Source organism: Stylophora pistillata, chromosome 1 (assembly GCF_964205215.1).
Source record: "Stylophora pistillata chromosome 1, jaStyPist1.2, whole genome shotgun sequence".
In the NCBI taxonomy this organism is placed as follows: Eukaryota; Metazoa; Cnidaria; class Anthozoa; order Scleractinia; family Pocilloporidae; genus Stylophora; species Stylophora pistillata.
Window position 1 is genome coordinate 37118262 of NC_142519.1, and position 21108 is coordinate 37139369.

The 21108-nt window shown below is 39.7% G+C and overlaps 1 protein-coding gene and 1 pseudogene across 1 annotated transcript; one reads left to right on the top strand and one right to left on the bottom strand.

The window, feature by feature from the left end:
- Positions 1–2185: 2185 nt before the first annotated feature.
- On the bottom strand, positions 2186–2865 carry LOC148742318 (uncharacterized; annotated as a pseudogene).
- A 14801-nt stretch (positions 2866–17666) lies between these two features.
- On the top strand, positions 17667–19250 carry LOC148742319 (uncharacterized). The gene has a single exon (XM_088747156.1). It carries the CDS (start codon positions 17667–17669, stop codon positions 19248–19250), a length of 1584 nt encoding a protein of 527 aa, XP_088603282.1.
- Positions 19251–21108: the final 1858 nt, after the last annotated feature.

Genomic DNA, 21108 nt, shown 5'->3' on the forward strand with positions numbered 1-21108 from the left:
GTCAGTTCCACTTCGCCCGTCACTTCGGGTGTTACTATCTTTGATTCAAGAGTTAGAGAGGAAAATTTCATTGCCCAGTCACGTCTAAGGCCGTCGTAAAGGCTCGCTGATGCTTCTTTCTTGGTGTGCTCCCCGAGGTGCACATGATCTTGGAGTTCTTTTGAAGAAGTGAACTAAGAGCAGCAATCTTGTTCTGGACAGTGAAATAGCATGTCCTCTTTATCATCGCTGGAACTTTGGCTATGATTGCAATTCTGTTTTATGGCCCGTGGAGCTGTGGCGAGGAAACCATGATTGTCTACTTCTCTTGACACAATGGGATCTTGCTTCTCAAGGATGAACTCTGACCATGGTATTACTTTTTCCTTATTGACCTCATTGGCTTTTGAGAGCCGAAGACCATCCTTTGCATACGCAAAATTGTGAAAAAAGCTGAAATTATTGATGCCCTTAGTTCTAAGTTCCTTTCTATCACTAACAATTTCGAAAACAGCAGCTGACGATCTATTCACTTGTCTCACTTTTAATGTCTCGTGCATGTCAGCTGCCGTCAAAATGTTATGGCCTTCATTGCAATATCTACAAATTGCCTCTTTCATTGGACTAATGATGCAATGGCAAACATCCTGGGCAGATTGTGGTTCAGAAAAATCATACCTTGAGAATAAGAAAAGGAAGTATCTCGGTTAGAATAACTGATCTAGCAATACCTGCCATACTAATACAGATGTTACTAGGTAGGCCTAGTGTATGCTCTTGCGTCTACTACCACATTCCACTCATCATGAAAATGCTAATATGAAAATTATACTTTTTAACGATTCTAAAGAGGAAGCAATAAGAGGGCTACTCCGCAATAAATAAATACCTACGCAGTTGAATTCTCTCAGGATGTCCTTTGAGAAAGTAAGCATTCATTCGCTACACGTATTTGTGCGTATAGCAATAGCATGTGAACTAGAGAAGTTTATTAAAGATACGCTTTAATTTGCCTTTAAACAAGGGGGTCGGCGATATGCGACGTTTTCAGGGTAGAGAGGATAATTACGTTCCTGCGATGTATTATCAAAAGATTTTGATCAACATTGTTTGAATCGGCTCTGAAATATAAGTTACTATAATGAACAGAGACAGCAAGAAAGTCTTAACTTAAAAGTTTTGAAGTCGATGAGGCTATGAATTTTCATGTTTTTGAAAGAATGTTTTCACGTTGTAATAAAAAAGCATTCTCATCTTACCTCATCACCTTGATTCCAGCGCGTGAACCAACGTTAGAGGCAGCTGCAATTAGGTTGTTGTTGTGGTAACAGCCTGCGCCATCTGATCGCAAAAATCCCTCTTTACGGTAGGCTTGATCTGTTTGATATTACCGTAAAGGTTTTCCAGAATTGCGTAAACTGCGTACCAGTCTTGGGCACAGCTTTCAAAAAGATGAACGTGTGCCATAATCTCAAGGCCGTTGTTCTCTGCATTCCTCGTAATAACTCAGTGAACTGACATGCCAGTTTATTCCCCTCTTTCCGAACCACCCAGACTACTTTTCCCTGTATTTCAGTTGGATTAATTTCATGGAACAGTCCATGACAATGAAGGAGGCATTTTTTCGGCGGGACGCGAGCAAATTCTGCTTTGCTCTCTCTTGATTCTTTGTCCTGATTACATGCGCCTTTTACTGAAGAATCGCCTCTCTGGCTTCACCATGGTCGTGTTTCAGGTGTTTTTTCTTCTCTATCCTGTCAAAAGTTATCAGAGGAGATTCAATTTCATTTCCAAATGTCTGAATAACGGATTTCATACTTTCGCAACTATCCCTGCTAGCTTGAGGCTCATGGGAACAACTTCCTTGAAACTCGGCGTTTTTGGGATCACTCAGAGAAAAACGCATACAATGGTCGTGGCAAGGACTGCCATCCTCTTGACAGTGCATCCTATACTCTGTCTTGAGGTATCGCTTTGCATCCATCAGATTCTTCCCAACGTCTTCACACCACTACGCAGTTGCCCCGCCCTCTTCCAATTCCTCCACTATCTTGTGCATTGCTTTAGCTAATTAAACCCTTCCGCTCCGCTTGCAGCAGTGCTGTATAGCCCTTGAAGGGATCGCCTTTGAGAGGGCTCTCTTGCTTGCAAAATTCTGTAAAGCTTTGATTTTCCAAGGGGGTCAAAGACTTCCTCGCAACAGTGTTTAACTGAGAGATTGTTCAATCATCGTTGATCGTCCAACAATTCTGATGACATTTGGCAAGACAAGACGATCCCCAGAGTCAAGTTTTAAAGTCCTTGTTCCATAGGCCATGCCTTTTTAAAAAATGATTAGTCTACAAAACACAGAAAATGATCAAGTCTCACTAGGTCTATTCGGACTCTGTGGTGTGGCAGTTTGTTGACGTTGAAACCAGCTTCGACACTTTTTGCCTTCTTAATTTGTCGATCACTCAGTTTTTCAAATGGCTGGTGCATTTTCTTTAAGAATTTCGCTGAATAGCTCGTTGCATAGATACTCAAGATCTGTGTTTTCAAGTTAATCAAAGGTGCCTGTTTGTATGCGGTTATCAGCAACTTCAAGTCAACCAAGCAAACTTCATTTGTTATTGGAGCCTTGAATGCTTGCAATAGTTCTACTTAGTCTTTTAGAGCGATTACATTGCAAACAGCGCGACATGTCTCTTCCACATGATCCAAACATAGGGCTTTTTCATTTGTTGTTACCAATTCCCATTCCTTTTAAAGCCCAGAAGAAACCGGTTCTACTTTTTTTCCTGTGAGTGAGACAGTCCTTGTCATAAACTCATTGTAGGTCTTTAACACGTGCCCATCGGTTTCTTCTTCATCTGATGACTCACCGTTTGAAAAAGTCTCAGCCATTTCATGCCACTTCCTGAGCAGTCCAAGTGGAATCCCGGTTGTATATTTCGACTTCTAAATCTGGAATAGAAAACATCGCCGATTTTGCCTCCCTTTTTGCTTCCTGAAAAGTCAAAATCAGGCAAGGCAATCAGTAATTGATAACATTTATCACCATCTGACTGATTGCGCTAAGCATTAGAGATCTCTTCCATTTGGGACGCGTGAAGTTATTAATATACATACCTCGACAAGTATGCTATGCCACAAGAACCCTTATCTTCAGCTAGATTTCGTTTTTCTTCCTCTGATGTCCTTAGGAAAAGCCACTTATTCTTTAACCGGCTGTTATGTAACTTTCTGCAGCTGCTACAGATGGCTGAAATGTACACAAGAAAGTTATTCTTACAAGTGCCACCTAATTTGACAACCTTACACGCAAAAAGTATCGTTATGGTCATTGCCATCCCTAAGATTATAAACTGTTTATATTCTCTGGTTGCCATCTTAATTGATACAGTTATCATCGTTGTTTCATCTTTTTTTTTAAATGACCGCCCTGTTTTTTTGATGTTGCGCATTGTTATGCTAGTTAAACTGAACGAAAATCACCAATTGGTTCCCCCCTCTCTCTCTCTCTCTCTTTCTCCCTCACGCTCTTTTTTTTAATTATTCCTTTTTATTCATTGTAATTTTCATTTGGACGTCCTTTCCCTATTCTTGTTGTTAATCCTGTTCCTCTCTAATTACTTGTATCAAGAGCAAATAATTGGACATTTTTTAACTCTGTTGCAAATGTTAGTAGCAAGGCTTAATTAAATTTTCCTTGTAAAACGGTTCCTAACTTTTTAACACTGTTTAGCCTACCGCACCAATATAAAATTTGTCTATCTCGAAATATTTTCTGTCATGACCAACACTTTACAACTGTGAATGGTTTGTCTCGACTTTAAGAATTTTGGCTCTGGCGGGCAAATCTCCCACCACGCCGCCGACAGATTTTTCACGGATGAAAACTGGACAAAATGGAGTAAATAAACAAAGCCGTGTGAAAACTGGGCAAAACTGACTAAATAAACAAAGCCGTATTAAACTTGAGCGGATGCAAAAAAAGATATAAAATTTTGTCATGAAAAAAATTGTCTTTTGATCTTGTGGAGACTCTGCCCGCTGGTGTAGCTAGGCCTTCACAAATTAACTTTTAATAAAATAAGAACCTTCGCATTCAAGGAACTGAATATAGTACTCACGTGATCGGACTGGAACTATCATTCCAAAAATTTCGAAAACAACTCTGGACAGTCTGGCGCGGAATACTCGGCCACCTTTCACTGCCCTATATGTTCCTTTGTGCTCTGGATGCTGACAAGTACTTTTACCACATTTCCAGTGTTTTCCCAAAACGTTCCGATGTTTAGAACATAGAAACGTCCGTTTTATTTTTTCCTTTTCGGAGCCAAAATGACCGTAGTGAAGCAAAATTGACTCGTACTCGAGGATTTCGCTGGATAGATGGTACTTCAAATTACTTGATGCGTCGTCCCGGCATTCCAGGAGAGATATCAGGACTGAAGCTCCGCTTATACTTTTAAGTTTCAATTTACATACCCGCGAAACAAGTCATGGAACAAATGGAAAGGTTGGCATAATCACGTCATGCAACATACCAGGCCGGGTTTGCCTCCTAAGGAATGATTAAACTTGTCCCTCAAGAACTTTGTGTAACAACGTAAAATCTCTAATTATGGCAGCAAAGGTTCAGAATTGATTGCATTCCGTGTGCTAAACCTCGGTAGAAACGAGAATTCTTGAAGAAGGTTGTTTTGTTGATAACACCATAACATACATGTTTTGACTTGTTTGTGTGTCCTTTTAAGCGACACCTTATGTCTGAAATGACCAGAATGCCAAACTGGATTATTTAATTTTGATCTACTCCACTCTGTACGTGGCTATTGACCTGATTCATGGAAAATTATCGAGGAATCGCCTTCCGATCGCCCTTTGCTCACTTTTTCACGCAAGCGTTACGACTGATCACGTTTATGCAACGTTTTAGGACGACTCGCAATTTATTTCTATCCAATTGTTATGAAAACCTAAGATAATTAACGTGGAAGACAAACAAACGAATTTTAAACGGTCAAAGACGTATCTTCGTCATTTTTTAGAATTATGCAAATGAGCTTTGACACGTGCGGGATTAAGTAAAGACACTGATTTGCGTTGTTTTCACGATGATGGTGGTTGAAAGCTAGAGAGTTACCCGCAGGTTTGAAACAATTGATAACCTCCTTGGTGTATAAACTAACCTCAGATATGTATTTTTAGCGCTATTTAAGCCTAAATCTTGAGAATTCTTTGTTTTAAATTGGTTCATTTTTTATATGCAAATTAATGTCGAAGGGAAGGGCCTCTTCGGACCACGTTGGTATGAAGCCAGTAATTCTCAGCTTTTTCGTCGATACTCAAAGAACCAAGTTAAATGCACCGCATGCGTAGTGAGGAAAACACTGCGATTGAATGAAAAGTTGCTTTCTCGGAGATATGCCTATTTCTTGAGAACCACTCATTACAATTTCACGAAATTTGGCACGGAAATACTTAAGGAAATAAGTAACTGGGGTATTGAAAAAATTGATTTTAAACAAAGGAAATTCTAGAGAATCGAGTGAACCTTCAACAATGGACAATGGAAGATCTCTCTGTTAAATTGTTATCAAAATGGTGTTAACATGTGTGTATCGTTACAAGCTCGTTGCATGCAAGTTATAAAAAAATCTAATGACTAGATTTTCCACAAAGAAACAAAACCGATTTTAATTGCCTCTTTATATATATATTCACGTCGCCATGACAACGGTACATACGTCAGTTCAACTTTCAAAAAAGCCAAAGTTTGTGTTGTTAACTTGCTGGCAGCCAGTTTTGGCGACCGAGAGATCGAGGGCTTTAGAGAAACTGGTGAAAGAAAGAAAGGTATCAAAAACTGTGTTCAGCCACCTTAAACTGTATATTTTAAGTATTTCCCTATGTTCCAGTAGCTTGCCTTATTTCTCTAAAAAGACAAAATTTCGGCATTTAAGAACCCCCTCCCCTGTTAGGTGAAGGGTCTGGAACCACCTTTTTATACTGCTTTTCAAGCGAATTTAAAAGGCAGGTTATTTAAACAGAATTTAGATGTTGTTTACCAAAGCCGCGTTCTAAGCCATCTTCATGATGGCCGAAGTTTTTATTTGAACATTAACTTTTGTGAACATTGTCAAGAGGGCCGAAAGCAAATCGTGGAAGGACATTTCAACCCACTTATAGATAATCCCCAAGGACCGATAATCAATCACTCATTGATTTGAATTTTAAGAAGGTGAAAAGGTCAGGTTTTCTGAGCTTAAGGCGGTTACAGGAACCTTAAAAAAATAGGAGTATATATTCTTCCAACAAAACATCAGTTTCCACAACATCTTTAAGAAAGCGCTTATTTTGCAGTTGACTTGTTGACTATAGGGACCTGTCCAACAACAAGTTACAGTATCTACCACTAAGAGTATTTGCTGGCATTAACGTTTCTGAGTATGCTAGGATAACGCCGTGATTTCTTTTTTTTTGGCTAAAATAAAAGTCATTTGTCATATCTTCATGTATCCTATCAGACTCGGATGAAAAACTCATGAAGGGGAGTTACTGGGCAAAGGTTCAGTTTTTAATAGCTGACAGTTAAAATAAAATTTGTGTTCGTGGCTCAAAGGAAAATTTAGTAAGTATACGATGTGTGTTATGAAATTTTTGTTGAGGGTTCTGAAGGAACTAAAAGCAGTCTGGAAGTTTACACATAAATAAGTAAAATGAACAGATATCAGTGGCTCAGGTGAAAATTTGGACAGGCACGATTGCTTAATTTTTTTTAAAAATTCGGTATTTCATATTATAATTCAGGAATGATGTTCCGTGTCAGTTCACCGGCCTGATCATAATAATGCAAAAAGCTCTACACGAGGAGTTCGGGAGCCCGTTTGTGTCAGAGAATTTGCATTGTGCCATTAGCTTCAGCGGTATTGTAGCGGTTGTAATGAATCGTTCATCAGTGGTCTTATACATGTAGTCGATCTGTTCCAGCTTTTATTAGCGGTGTTGTAGCTGTTGTATACAAACGTTCATCAGCACTGTTACAACGGTTGCGTTCAAGGTTTATCAGCTCAAGAAGATGTCTTAAAGCGTTCATCAGACACATGCCATCTCGCCGATTTCTCCGTCAAACCTTCACAGTTTAGGAGGGTCATTAAGTCATTCAAGAATCCAGAGCAGCTCAAGCTCGTGGCTTATCCCTGGGGTATTAGAGTCCCCCCATCAAATCCCTGAGGTAAAATGCTACATTTAGCTTTTGTAGTTGTCCTGAGTGCTCCCGTCTATCGTGTCCAATTTTGGTTGAAACAAGACTTTTGAAATTTTGAACACATAGCGGTCATATGATAAAATGCTTTTTGACTGAGTTTTGGGCGGGACCGACGGGAAAATAATTGGCACTTGATTATGGCGCGAGGATGTCGCACGTGACCTCAAGCCAAAACTTTCCCGTCAGGCCCTACCACTCAGTTAAGAAGTACAAGTTTTTTCTGTTAAAACTCGTTGAGAACCATATTTTGGAAGCTGTGCCAGTAAAAAACAAAACAAAAACAAAACAGTTGCCCTTGTTCGGCAAGCGTACGATGTGACCTAATGTGCGCCACAATGTACGCTTTCCAAGCTCTCAGCCCAGCACTCTCAAGAGCCACTGACCATAAGTATCAAGAATACGCAGACAGTTAGTTGTAAGCTCATTTTATCGTTCCTAAAGGACCTTTGTGATGAACCTTTTTCAAAAATTATCAAAAGCTTTTATCGACAAGTTCAAAATACGCCTACATGGGTGTTGCCCCCCCCCCCCCACACCCCCGTAAAATAATGAAAAAATATGCAACATCCGCGGCTTCGTACGCCCCAACACGACGAAATACGGCTTTCAAATTTTGTGCGATAGCAGATGGTCCTTTTTCTGTCAACGAAAATACCAGTTTCTTCATATTTTTAATGTTTAACTTTGAATAGTGACCCGTTGAAAATATGGTACTTTCGTCTTTTTCGCAGAGGTAAGATAAAGATCAACTTCGATGGCCTATAAAGGCGTAACAAAAGCGTACAATGTGGGAAAGGGGAAGTTTCTTTTGCTAGGACAACTTCAGAAATATGGTTCTGCACAACATACAATGTTCCCCACGGGAGAAATTTGCAATTACAAAAACCTATTTTCTATTTCTTTTTCCGAATAGTTGGTTACCCAGTACCGTGATTTAACTGCTCCAAATGGGCAGAAATGATATTCTGATATATCAAATTATTCCAACTTTAAGGGATCGTTTTCTTAATGAAGGTTCCAAAAAACTACTAGACAAAATACGATTAAAATCCATCGCATTTTGTTAGTGTGAGAAATATTCGTTGAATAGTGCATTTTTCGAGCTTGATTTATGGATTTGATGTGGGAACTCTGATGACTCAGGGATAAGCCGAGAGTTCGAACTAAATCTGGTTTCTTGAATGAATTAGTGACCCTCATAAACTGTGAAAGATTGAAAGAAATCTGTGATATCCTGATATATCAAATTATTCCAACTTTAGGTGATCATTTTCTAAAGGTTCAAAAAACCGTTAGACAAAATGGAATTAAAATCCATCGCAATTTGTTGGTGTGAGAGAGATTTCTTGAAAGTGCATTTTTCGAGTCAAATTTAGGGATTTGATGTGGAAACTCTAATAACTCAGAATAAGCCGAGAGCTCGAACTAAATCTGTGAAAGTTTGAAAGAAATCTGTGAGATGGCATGTGTCATGCCTGCCCGGTCATCTCGTGGACAGACTCTTAAACCGTTCATCAGCGGTATCATAGCAATTGCAAGACAACCATCCAAAAATGCCCCATAGTGAGTGAAAAGAACTTCCAGGGATTAGCATTTAAGGACATCCTCTACAAAACAGCTCACAGGCGCATTCCTGTAACACCACTAGAAGGCGACAACTAATAAACCACTCAGGAACAGTTGAAGCGCTGCATCACCGCTGGTGAACCCTTAGAGACCTCCACCACACTTGAACACGCCTGGTAAATCCTGTAAGACAACCGCAGTGCTAATGAACGCTTGAATTACAACCATAAAAACGATATTAAAAAACGGTTTGTGTACATCCGCTTCAACACCGCTGGTTTATGCTTGAATACAATTGTCACGACACTGCTGATTACCGTTTTAAGAAATCCATTTAAAAAAAGGAAAAAAAAAACCTTCAGAAGTGCATCCGTTGTAAAAATCTGCTGTTGCTCGAAAGCAACAGCTAATAAACCGCTCAGGTACGGCTGAATGTAAACGCTTCAACAGCGATGATGAAGGCCTGGAGACAAACGCTATAGAAGCGCTGATGAACGCTTGAAGAGAACCAGTGGAAGCCGTTGATAAAAAGTTGAGGAGGAGGACAACCGCTATAACGCCGCTGATGAAAGCTCAAAGTCAGTTGCCACAAAAACGCTCCAAATCGCTTGAGAGCAACCACTAAAACGCTGCCAAGACCGCATTAGGACAACCGCCACTGAAAAACCTCCAGTGCAACCGCAATTTTACTGCATATGCTAATATCTGCGTTACTGTTCACCTGTTCGACCTTTACCAACTCTGAATGACTCCCTTAGGTCCTTAAGTGCTTGCGCTTTCGACTTACTCCTGGTCATTTCCTGTTTCATTAAACGGTTGGAATATATGATCAGCGAGGCTGGAACAATTTTAACAAAAGATGATCTAAAAATTTGTCCTCCATTTCTTTCAAGTTGTGATTCCGTCGAGTTTTCGTCAAACAATGCATCTGATTTAAGTATTCGCCCTCTTAAAAAATTGTGCCACTGCTCAGAAAACCAGACGATTTGAAATGTTGGCCAGCTGATTGAGGGATTTTATTTTGCATCAGGATCTCCAGGGTAGAGAAAAGACAAACTAATTTAATATTCATTAATGTGAGTTTGAGTAACTGAAGGAAACGTTCATAGCATCTTGAGAAAGTATGGTATGCTTTCAGAATTTAGGAAAACATTATTTTAGGCAGAAGAGTTCACGCTTCGTTCTGGTGCCATATTGATTGCAGGGACCTGTCCAACAGACAAAATCTGCCCAGTTCAAAAGAAAACAAGACGGTTAAAAACTATTGATGGGGTAAATGTAAAGGGAAGATATCATGTAAAGTTACGGCGATCGCAAGAGACGATTAATCCTTATTAACCATTTCAAATCGGTAAACAACTTCAGATGTTTAAATAATGAACCATACGGAGGTCAAAGCGTAGCCCTAAAGTTTATTTAACAAGCTGTTTACCACTTCTGTACATGCCAATTTGATAATTCCAGCCAATTCATCGAAATCCCCGTCTCGCGGTTTTCAAATTGTTACTTGCATGTGCAGATTTATCAACCTCAGAAAAGACAGAATAAGCAATACAATTTGGCCTCAGGTTCATTGAAAATTAGTAAAGCCAAGTTAAATTTCAGTGGTGGAGATGAAGATACTTTCGATTACGTTAAAAATAGCAGCCCATGATTCATGCCATATCAAGATTTTGTAAATTATCTACTTTGTTGAGCATTATGAAGATGTCCTAGCACAGTTCCTTTTTATCCGAATTATAATTCATATTAATTACGACGGACTAACTCAACATTATTCTCTAAGATAACGCTTTTTAAAGAACCCGGGTAAGTTATCTGCCGTCGCCGCCTCGAACGCGCTAAATCTTACTGAAATATGTGAACGAATCAGTGCACTGAGGCGAGCTATGGCTTCTTTCAATTACTCTGCTGTAAAAGATTTTTCCGATGCCTGCGTTCAAACGACTCAAATCGATATTATATGTCTGCGCTGGAGCTTTCTGTTGATGTGTTACAATAGAAAAACTGACCGAATCAGCTGTTGTAGTTCGATAATTTTGAAACGAAACGAGAAACCATATCTTATCAGTGTCACCCACTGGTCCATCTATTGCGTAACTCTAGTTCCTTCATCAGCAAATTTGAAGAAAGGGTTTGTTTTGAGCTTTTCCCTCTCTTTTATCTCGGTTTGGCTTTTTGAACAGACAAATATAGAAAAAAATTTCTTCTTTGAGCGGTGTTCATGTGTTAGGTGTCAAAATTTATCCTGCTTTGGCCCTTCAAAACTCCTACCCCTGTTCTGCGAAAGTACGGCCTGATTGTAAACAACACAAAATCTTCTTTATAATTAGCTGCTTTGTTTAGTTAAGCTGTGGTATCGTCGCACTGGATTAAATGGCATGTAAGTTTGAGAGGACACTCCGGACGCTTGGTAGCCAGTGCCTGGATCAACACAAATATAAGCAACAGAATTCATTGAATCCAGCGAATTTGACATTATTTGACGAAAAAAATGTGAATGATCCTTTTGACCTTGTACGATTGTGTTTCGGAGTTCTGCTCCTCCTCTGGTGGATGGCATTCATACATGTGCAAGACACCCCTTGACACAGAGGAGACTGGGACAGTTTGTGAGGATTATAAGAAGGATACAGCCTAATAATAATAACAATAATATTAATGATGATAATCATGATAAATTGATGACGCGCAAATTACATAAAATTTTAAAATCTGCGTAACAATTTAGAGTTAAAATAATAGTACACTGAACCAAAACTGCGAAGAGAAGGGAATATGAATACGAAGTCACCACAAAAGACTACAATATAATGAAAAGAAAAATTTGATCTACGATAAAACGCTCTGATAAAGACACCCGTCTAAAAAAAGGGGAGATTTCGATGGTATTTGCACTCTTAATATTAGTGGGATCTTGGGACAGAACAGTAGAAATTGTTCACCTAGGGTAGCTTTAGACTGAAGACAGGTATTACGGAGAAGGACTTCTGAGTTTCATCTTTCGGTAGAAGGGGGCCGAAAAATTATAATTTAAAGAATCGTGAAAGTATTTGGAGCTGTTTTAAACTCAACTCTGTTTCTTATCGGTAGCTGATCTAGTTAAAAAACAAGTGAGGTTTTTTGACACAATTTTTGTTCTCTGAAGATCGGTAGCCGATGTAATTAAAAAATAAGTGAGGTTTTTTGACACAATTTTTGTTCTCTGAAGATCGGTAGCCGATGTAATTAAAATTTAAGCGAGGTTTTTCGACACAGTTTTTGTTCTCTGAAGATCGGTTTAGACCAAGCATTCTTTATTATTATTTATTCTTTATCCGCTGCAATTTAGTTATAACACAAACTGGTGATAAATACAGAAGACTACGGCAGTAGCCTATCCAGCATATTCACGGATTGTAGTGAACGAACCAGTGAGGGCCTCAGTTGACTGTTGTGAGAGATATTTTTTGAATGTGGTGAATATGATGTTGTAGACGTCACTGAAAAGCTGCTTATATTTGCGATGTCTGTTGGCATAGAGAGTCTGGGATTAAGTTTAATTTCTAGCGCTAGCACAGGTTTGATCTTCGAGAAACCAACATGAGTACTGACAGTTCTACATTGTTCCCAGTCGTTTTGGTGTCCCAATAATGAGGATTTCGATCTCGCTTTCGTTCAGTTTGAACTTATTGTTCATTTATCTAACTTCCCAGCTATTGGGGTTTCCCAATAATGATTGTTTTGGTCTCGCCTTAGTTCAGTTTGAGCTTATCGTTCAGTTATCCAACTTACCAGTTGTTGTGGTGTCCCAATAATGAGGATTTCGGTCTTGCCTTCGTTCAGTTTGAGTTTGTCGTTCAATATGGAAGGAAGAATGAAAAACCAGTAAATATATACCAAACATTAAACAGAGACAACATCCACCAGCGGTCATCTATGTATGAGTGACCCTAACTGCCTAGTAAGATCCCTTACAGCCTCTTGCTTCACAAAGCGTAAATAAGGGTTAACAGTAGCTAAACATTTTTTCCATCATATTGTACATGATAACATTATTTTTTAACATCAGGAGAAATCCGCTGCACATTATCTTGCGCAGTTGTGTAAGAGTTCATAAGGTGTGAGAGGTGTGACTAGAGAGATTAACAGACAGCTCACTAATGATGATTTTTTACTTAAAGGTTATAAATACCCGAGTTTTATCAAGCTTATGCAATGAAGCTTATCAAACACAATTCGATCTTTTTTTAAGAGATAACCAAATGGCGAGGGACTATTAAGATTATTTAAGTAAACTGATTGTATTACATGAATTTGTCTCAGGAGCAGTAACTTGAACATTGAAAAAAATCTTAATGTTGTGAGGAAAAATTCAAATTACACAAATGTTTACTGTGTCACAATCATTACTGCCTATGAGACACTTTAATTCAGTGAACCAAAATTAAGCTATTTTCAAACAGAGTGCTTTGTTGTTAGCCTTAGATTTTTACAAAAAGTACCTCAGGGGTTGGGGGTTAAAAGGAAAGCACCACCTTTACCACTTCGCTCCCATATAGTGAAAAAACTCGTTTGTAAAGTTGTTGAAGTTTTTGGGCCAGCGCGAAGTTCGAAAGTAGGGCGAGATAACTTGTTCTTAGCTAAAAATTGCCGCTTAACAAAGCACAAAATTGCGTCAAACTCTCTAGATTAAGAGTTCGGTAAAGTAGCGGCTTTGCATTACTCATGCATTAGTCGTGCGCATTTAACACGACTATTAACTTGCATGTGAAAATTTCATGTTCGTCGCAAAAATATCAATAGATTCGACATGAAAAAAATTCATTCTGTGTAGGAAAATGATTCAAAATATTTGGGGTAAAACTTGTTTTTCGTTAGGGGTTAAATCGTTTTACGTTAGGGGGAGAGCTCGCAAAGGTGGTAGGGGGCGAATTTGCAATGTGGCCGTGAATATACCATGGCCACTTTCCTGCATCTTATTTAGTTTGATGCACGTGCAGAATGTCTCGAGGCCCTCAAACGAGCAAAAAAGTTCAAGTTATTTCAGACAGATAGCTATTTGCGTTTTCCCTGTTGTCAACATCTCGGACGTCGCTTGGGAGGCAGCAACTACTCCTTAACCGCCTGAAATTTCGTCGCTACACTAAACTACAAGCCGAAAAGTTCTAGAACACTTTGGAGCGCACAGAAGTATGTCAGGGGGCTATCACGAAATAGCAGAGTTTTTTAAATACAACGAGCATGCTTCGTAAATTTTTTGACAGCGCACAAGAAGTCGAATCGAAGATAGCCTTTTATGCTATTTTTGGAGCATTTCAGAATATCAGCATAGTTTAGAAGCAGAATATTGCCTGAAACCTGGCTCATTGCAACTGTAGAGGAAACATAGGTAAAGGAAGGCGTTTGGGAAGCGAAGTTTATCGTTACCCGTGAGGGAACAGTATCTTATTAATCTCACAATCTAAAGTAGAATATGCTAACTGAAATACATAGATCAAGTCTATAAACAGTCATTAAACTTCTTCTCTTCATGATGAACTAGTGGATCGTAACTTACATAATTATACTAAAAAAGTTAGCTTTATATGATGGTGTCCCCAGACGGTGGTACGTGTTTCGTTTAGCAAACTGGTGTTGCCTTTTAATGACAGATTTACTTGATTACAAAAAAATAATTCCGCTCATTGTTTTAAGTGTTAGCTTATAATATTTTAAACCAGTTTTTCTGTAGAATTGAAAAGAGAGAGAAGTCGTTTTTACAGTCTGTTCAAAACACCGCTTACCTGAATCGGCTAACCTGTAAAGACAGTCCCGTTTTAATGACCCACCACAGAAGTAAGTTTCCCATCGCCTTTTCTGAATTTTGCTACGAGATTAAGACTTGATTTACATTAGTCTGACTTCAAATTATAAAATGTATTTCTTTAGATCGAAAGATTATTGAAGCTTGGATAGATATTATACGGTTTGTGGTGGTCGTCTGAGCTGACCAGTTCCGAGTAAGCTAGGAAACAGTGTGTAAAAGCATTTAATATCGACACAACTTTAATCTCCCTATCTCAAGTAGAATATGCCAACTGAAATACGCAGATCAAGTTTATTACTATTAATCATAAACAGTCTTAAGAAAACTACTTTTCTTCACGATGAACTCAACTAGTGCTTGGTAATTTGCATTACTAAAAAAGTTGGGTTTTGATGATAATGCTCCCAAACAGTGGTGTGCAACTGTACTCGTTATCGACACAACTTTAAAGACCTCCACTACAACGTGCCTGGTGAATCCTGTAAGACAACCACAGTGCTGATGAACGCTGGAATTTTAACCATAAAAACGATACTGAAGAACGGGTTATGTTTCAATACAACGTTACAACACCGTTTTAGGAAATCCTCTAAAAGAAAAAGAAAAACCTTCAGAAGTGTATCCCCTGTAAGACCGCTCGAAGACAACCGCTTATAAACCGCTCAGCTACGGTTGAATGCAAGGGCTTCAACAGTGATGATGAGGGCCTAAAGATAAGCGCTATAAAAGCGCTGATGAACGCTCGAAGACAATCACTGGCAAACAGTTGATAAATAGTCTAAGAAGACAACCGGCCTATGACGCCGACGATGAAAGCTTAACGTCATTTGCCACAAAACGTTCAAAATCGCTTGAAAGCAACCACTACTGAAAACACTGCCCAGGACCGCAAGAAGGCAACCACTACTTAAGAAATAATAATAAAAAAAAAATGACAACAACAACCAACAACAACAACAACAAAAAAAAAAACAATACTTTAGACGTTTAAATAATGGACCATGCAGGGGTCAAAGGATAGCGCTTAAAGTTTATGTTACTATATCAATAAGTTAGTTCTTTAAATTTGATAATTCCAGCTTATTAAACGAAATCCGTGCCCCATGGTTTTAAAATCATTACTTCTACTCAGATGCGCAGATGTTATCAATCTCAGGAAAGACCAAATAAACTGCGATGCTGTTGGGACTCAGGATCATTGGAAATTAATAAACAATATATATCAGGAGTTTGTGAATTGTTTACTTTGTCATGCATTATGCGGATGTTATAGTCGTGGAGTTCCGCTTTATCTGAATTACAATTTATAGTAATCACTACGGATTAACATTATTCTTTAACATGATATTTTTTTAAAAGGAGCCGTTGTGCGGAGTATTTGCCGTCGCTTCGAACACCTGAATTTTCTCAAAAATACGTGAAGCAATCAACACGGTGTAACAACGTTTCTTTCCAACTCTTGGTGAACGTTTTTGTTGATTGCCGCGAGCGAATGATTTAAATCGTCAGAGTACGTTTGTACTAAACCTTTCTGTCGAGGTTTCACAATAAAAAAAAAAAAAAAAAATGACTGAATCATCTGTTTTGATGTTTTGATACAAAGCAAGAAACCATCTTTTCCACAATGTCAGTCACTGTTCCATCGGTCACCCAAGTGTAGTTCCTTTATCAGCACAATTAAACTGTATATTTTAAGTATTTCCCTGTGTTTTAGTGGCTTGTCTTATTTATTTTAACAGACAAACTATCGGCATTTAAGAACCCCCCTCCCCTGCTCGGCGAACGGTCTGGAATCGCCTTTTTATACTGCTTTCCAATCGAATTTCAAAGGCAGGCTATTTAAACAGAATTTAGCCGTCGTTTAGCAAAGCTGCGTTCTAAGCCATCTTCATGTTGGCCAAAGTTTTTATTTGATCATTAATATTTGTGAACAATGTCAAGAGGGTCGAAAGCAAATCGTGGAAGGATATTAAGCCTCTTATAGATAATCTCCGAGGCTCGATAATGAATCACTCACTGATTTGAATTTTAGGGACATGAAAAAGCCGGGTTCTCTGAGCTTAAGGCGGTTACAGGGACTTTCGAGAGATAGGAATATGTACTCTTCCTACAAAGCATCAGTTTCCACAACATCTCTAAAAATGCGTTTTTTTGTTGACTTGTTGACTATAGGGACCTGTCCAACAACAAGTTACAGTATCTACCACTAAGAGTATTTGCGGGCATTTACGTTTCCGAAGATGCAGAGATAACGCTGTGAGTTCTTTTTTCATTTATTTAAAATAGAAGCTATATATCACATCTTGATGTATCTTCTCAGATGAAAAACCCATGACGGGGAGTTAACAAAGGTTCATTCTTGAATAGTTGACAGTTAAGATCAAATTTGTCCTGGTAGCTCAAATGATAATTTAGTGAATATATGATGTGTGTGTTTTCATTGAGAGTTCTGAAGGAAATTAAAGCAGCTTGGAATTTAAGAGGAAATGTGGCCAAACACCGAACATTTTCAAAATATGGTGGCAACAGCCGAAAAATCGATTCGGCTCATATTCTCAAGCTAGGTAGGCCTTATGGTGAAACAAAGCACTGCATACTTCGTTTGGCTCAATATCGATTTATTTTCGAGAAAATCGACAAAAGTTGAATTTCGTCCAAATGCCGCTTTTGAAGCTCTAAATTTCAGACGAATCTCGGAGCGTCGCGCCACGATTTGAAAACACTCGGACCGATAAAAACTACCAAATCTTGAAAAACAACATCAAAACATATTTTGAGAGTAATTTGAGCAATTCTTGATCATTTATTTACACAACGTAATTGGATTAATCCGACCCTCTAAAAAGATTAAAATTGGGTCAAAAGTAACCTATTATCTAAATATGTGCTGTTATATCCGGGTATCCATGGATATTGCAGGCTTGGCTGCAAAGCCGGAGGACGTTTTATATACGTTGGATCTGACTAATTTTGGTGTAAACTCTTCTTGTATATTGGAGTCTGTTCCGTTACAATTAAAGACTTTGCGACACTACAAATTGGCGACGAGGATAAAAGACAATCGGATAACAGGCCAAGATGAGTTTTGAAAGGTTTTCGTTGTCACCAGTTAATTTAGAGGCGACAAACTTGGCGGATGAGTGGAAGTTTTGGCTCGATGCTTTCGACAACTACCGAATTGCTACGAAATTAGATAAGGAAAGCGACGACGTTCAAAAAGCTACTCTTCTACATCTTGCGGGGACGGGAGTCCAGCGTTTGCTCTCAGGTTTGCCGGGAGAGAACAAGAAATTTGAGGAAGTTAAACAAGCGTTGAATGCACATTCTCAGCCGAAGAGAAACAAGTGGGCAGAGAGGCACAAGTTTCGAAAACGTGCTCAACTTCAACATGAATCACTTGATACCTTCATTGCAGAGTTACGTATGCTGAGTTTAACATGCGACCTTGGGGAAGCAACTGATGATAATATTCTTGGTCAAGTTATAGAGAAGTGTTCTGACGGATATCTACGAGAAAAGCTACTACAACAAGGAGAGACTCTTACACTGGAAAAAGCCCAGACGCTCGGGAGAGCAATTGAATCTGCAAAGAAGGATACACAGCTACTTGGGGGTCACGGGGCCCAAAACGTTCCTGGAAAATCTGATGTTAATGCGGTAAGATCTTCAGTAAATAAAGCGAAAGAAAAAGCCTGCTTTCGATGTGGAAAAACGGATCATCTTGCTAATAACGAAAGGTGCAAAGCTAGGAATGCACAGTGCATAAAATGTAAGAAGACTGGTCACTTTTGGAAATATTGCAGATCAAGAGAATCAGAGAATAAAGAAGATGTAAAGTTTGTCCAGCCAGTCCAGCAACAGTCAGATAAGTCTAACCCTGAATATGTTTTGTATACTACTAATAATGAGGGGCTGGGTGTTGAGACTGATGTTGAAATCAATGGTAAACTTGTTCAAATGATGATTGACACTGGCTGTGCTAAAACCTTGATCCCGAAACAGTGGTTTAGAAACAACCTGAACATTCCTCTTAACCCAACCAATGTCAAGTTCTCAGCTTTTGGTGGAGGAGACCTCAAGTGTTTAGGAGTATTTGATGCTAAACTGAGATGCAATAAGATGGAAGTAATGGAGCCAGTGTATGTGATCGATGTGGAAGGTCCCCCCCTGTTGGGAAGAAGCGCCCTGTCCACCCTCAACCTTGTAAAAATCCATGCAGTAGGGGAGAGCCCAACCAAAGCGAGGGAGAAGATCTATCAGGAGTATGAAAATCTCTTCAAGGAAGAGCTCGGAGACTTTAAGAATTATGAGTACAAAATTAAAATCAATTCAGATGTCCCTCCCAAGGTACAGAAACAAAGGCCAGTCCCAGCACCCTTAGAGGAGAGATTGAAACAAGAAATAGAGCGAATGATCCAAGAAGATGTGATTGAAGAAGCGACAGGAGCATCGTGGATATCACCTGTGCAGATTGTCTACAAGGGGAATGGAGAATTGAGAGTGTGCGTTGATCTCAGGGAAGCTAATAAAGCAGTGATAAGAGAGCGGTTTCCAATTCCTAGAATCCAAGACCTGTTTACGGCAACTGAGTGGGGCTCGGATGTTTTCGACTCTGGATCTAAGGAAAGCATATTGGCAGGTTCGCCTAGCGGAAGAATCTAGAGAAATTACATCGTTCATAGCCGCAGGCAAAGTGTATCAGTTCAAAAGGCTGCCCTTCGGACTTGCGTCAGCACCAGAGGTGTACCAAAGGGTCATGAGCATAGTGTGTGAAGGCTTATCAGGTGTGCTTAGCTACTTTGATGATGTTGTGGTGTACGGGTCAACACCAGAAGAACACTGGAAGAATCTTCGTGCAGTTATGGCTAAACTTCAAGACTGTGGTCTTCGTCTCAATGCAGACAAGTGTGCCTTGGGCATGTGTGAGCTGAAATTTCTAGGACACGTCATCTCTGCTGAGGGCATTAAGCCTGACCCTGACAAGGTAAAAGCCATTGCAGATGCACCAGTACCTCAAAACCAAGCTGAGCTGAGATCGTTTCTGGGAAGCATTACATACCTTACACAGTTTGTTTCCAACCTTGCAACAGTGATCACCCCCTTACGATATCTTACGCAGAAGGGTGTGGTGTGGAAATGGAGTACAACAGAATCCAATGCCTTTGAGGAAGTTAAAGAGCTTCTGATTAAAGCACCATGCCTTGCACACTACTCATTGGAAGCCGAGACCAAACTTGTAGTAGATGCCAGCCCAGTCGGTCTTGGGTGTGTCTTGCTGCAAAATGTTGACAGCCGTTGGCAGCCCATATCTTATGCGTCCAGAAGTCTAACTGCTGCAGAGAAGAGATATTCGCAGATCGAACGAGAGGCAATGGCTGTGCTGTTCGGATTGCAGAAGATGCATTCTTACATTTATGGTCGCCACGTTGTCGTCTCGACTGATCATAAACCACTGCTTGGCGTATTCAATAAAAACACTCAATCAATTCGCCTTGAACGGATTGCTTTGAGATGTCAGGACTATGACTTCACACTCACTTATGAACCTGGATCTGAGAACATTGCAGATGGACTGTCAAGATTACCTTTGAACGCTACTGTTACAGAAACAAGTTTTGTTGAGGAGCATGTACACTTTGTCAAAAGTGCTGATGCTTTGCTCTCAATTGATGAAATAAAAGGGGCTGGAGAGTCTGACCCTGAATTACTAGAGGTGGTGAAGGTACTTGATGGAACCCAGAACCTGGTAAATAATAAATGGAAACATTTTAAAGATGAACTGAGCTTTGCACAGGGCCTACTGGGGCGAGGTCGACGAATTTATGTTCCTGAGAAGTTGAGAAAAAAGGCATTGACCTTGGCACATGAGGCTCATCAAGGTATTGTGCGTTGCAAGCAACGCCTTCGTAGAATTCTGTTCTGGCCGGGGATGGACTCTGACGTTGAAGACTACTGCCGAAATTGCGAGACATGTGTGCGCCTTCAGCCACTACGACGAGACACACCTAATACAGCAACTCCTCTTCCCGATTACTGCTGGGAGAAGTGTGCCCTTGACCTGGTGGGTCCATTTCCTGGAGAGATCTACATCATGACTGTTGTTGATTACAGAAGCAAATGGCCCGAGGCTATTGTTCTTAAGCGTATTACAAGTGAGAGTATAGTCACTGCACTTGCAGATGTATTTGCACGATTTGGAAATCCAAAAGTTCTGATCACGGACAATGGACGTCAGTTCGTAGCTGAGGAATTCCAAGACTTCATGAAGGCAAATGGAATACAGCACAGAAGAGTATCACCCTATTTTCCACAAGCAAATGGGCAGGTCGAAAGATTTCATAGGTACCTAAAGCACAGTATCAGAGCAGCAGAGTTAGATGGTCTATCCTGGACAGAGGTTCTGCCCACAATCCTGCAAGTTTACAGATCCACTCCACATGCCGGGACTAACATGACCCCGGCTAAACTGTTTCTCAACAGAGAGATAACAACAAAGTTGCCAACAGTACCAGAAATGGAT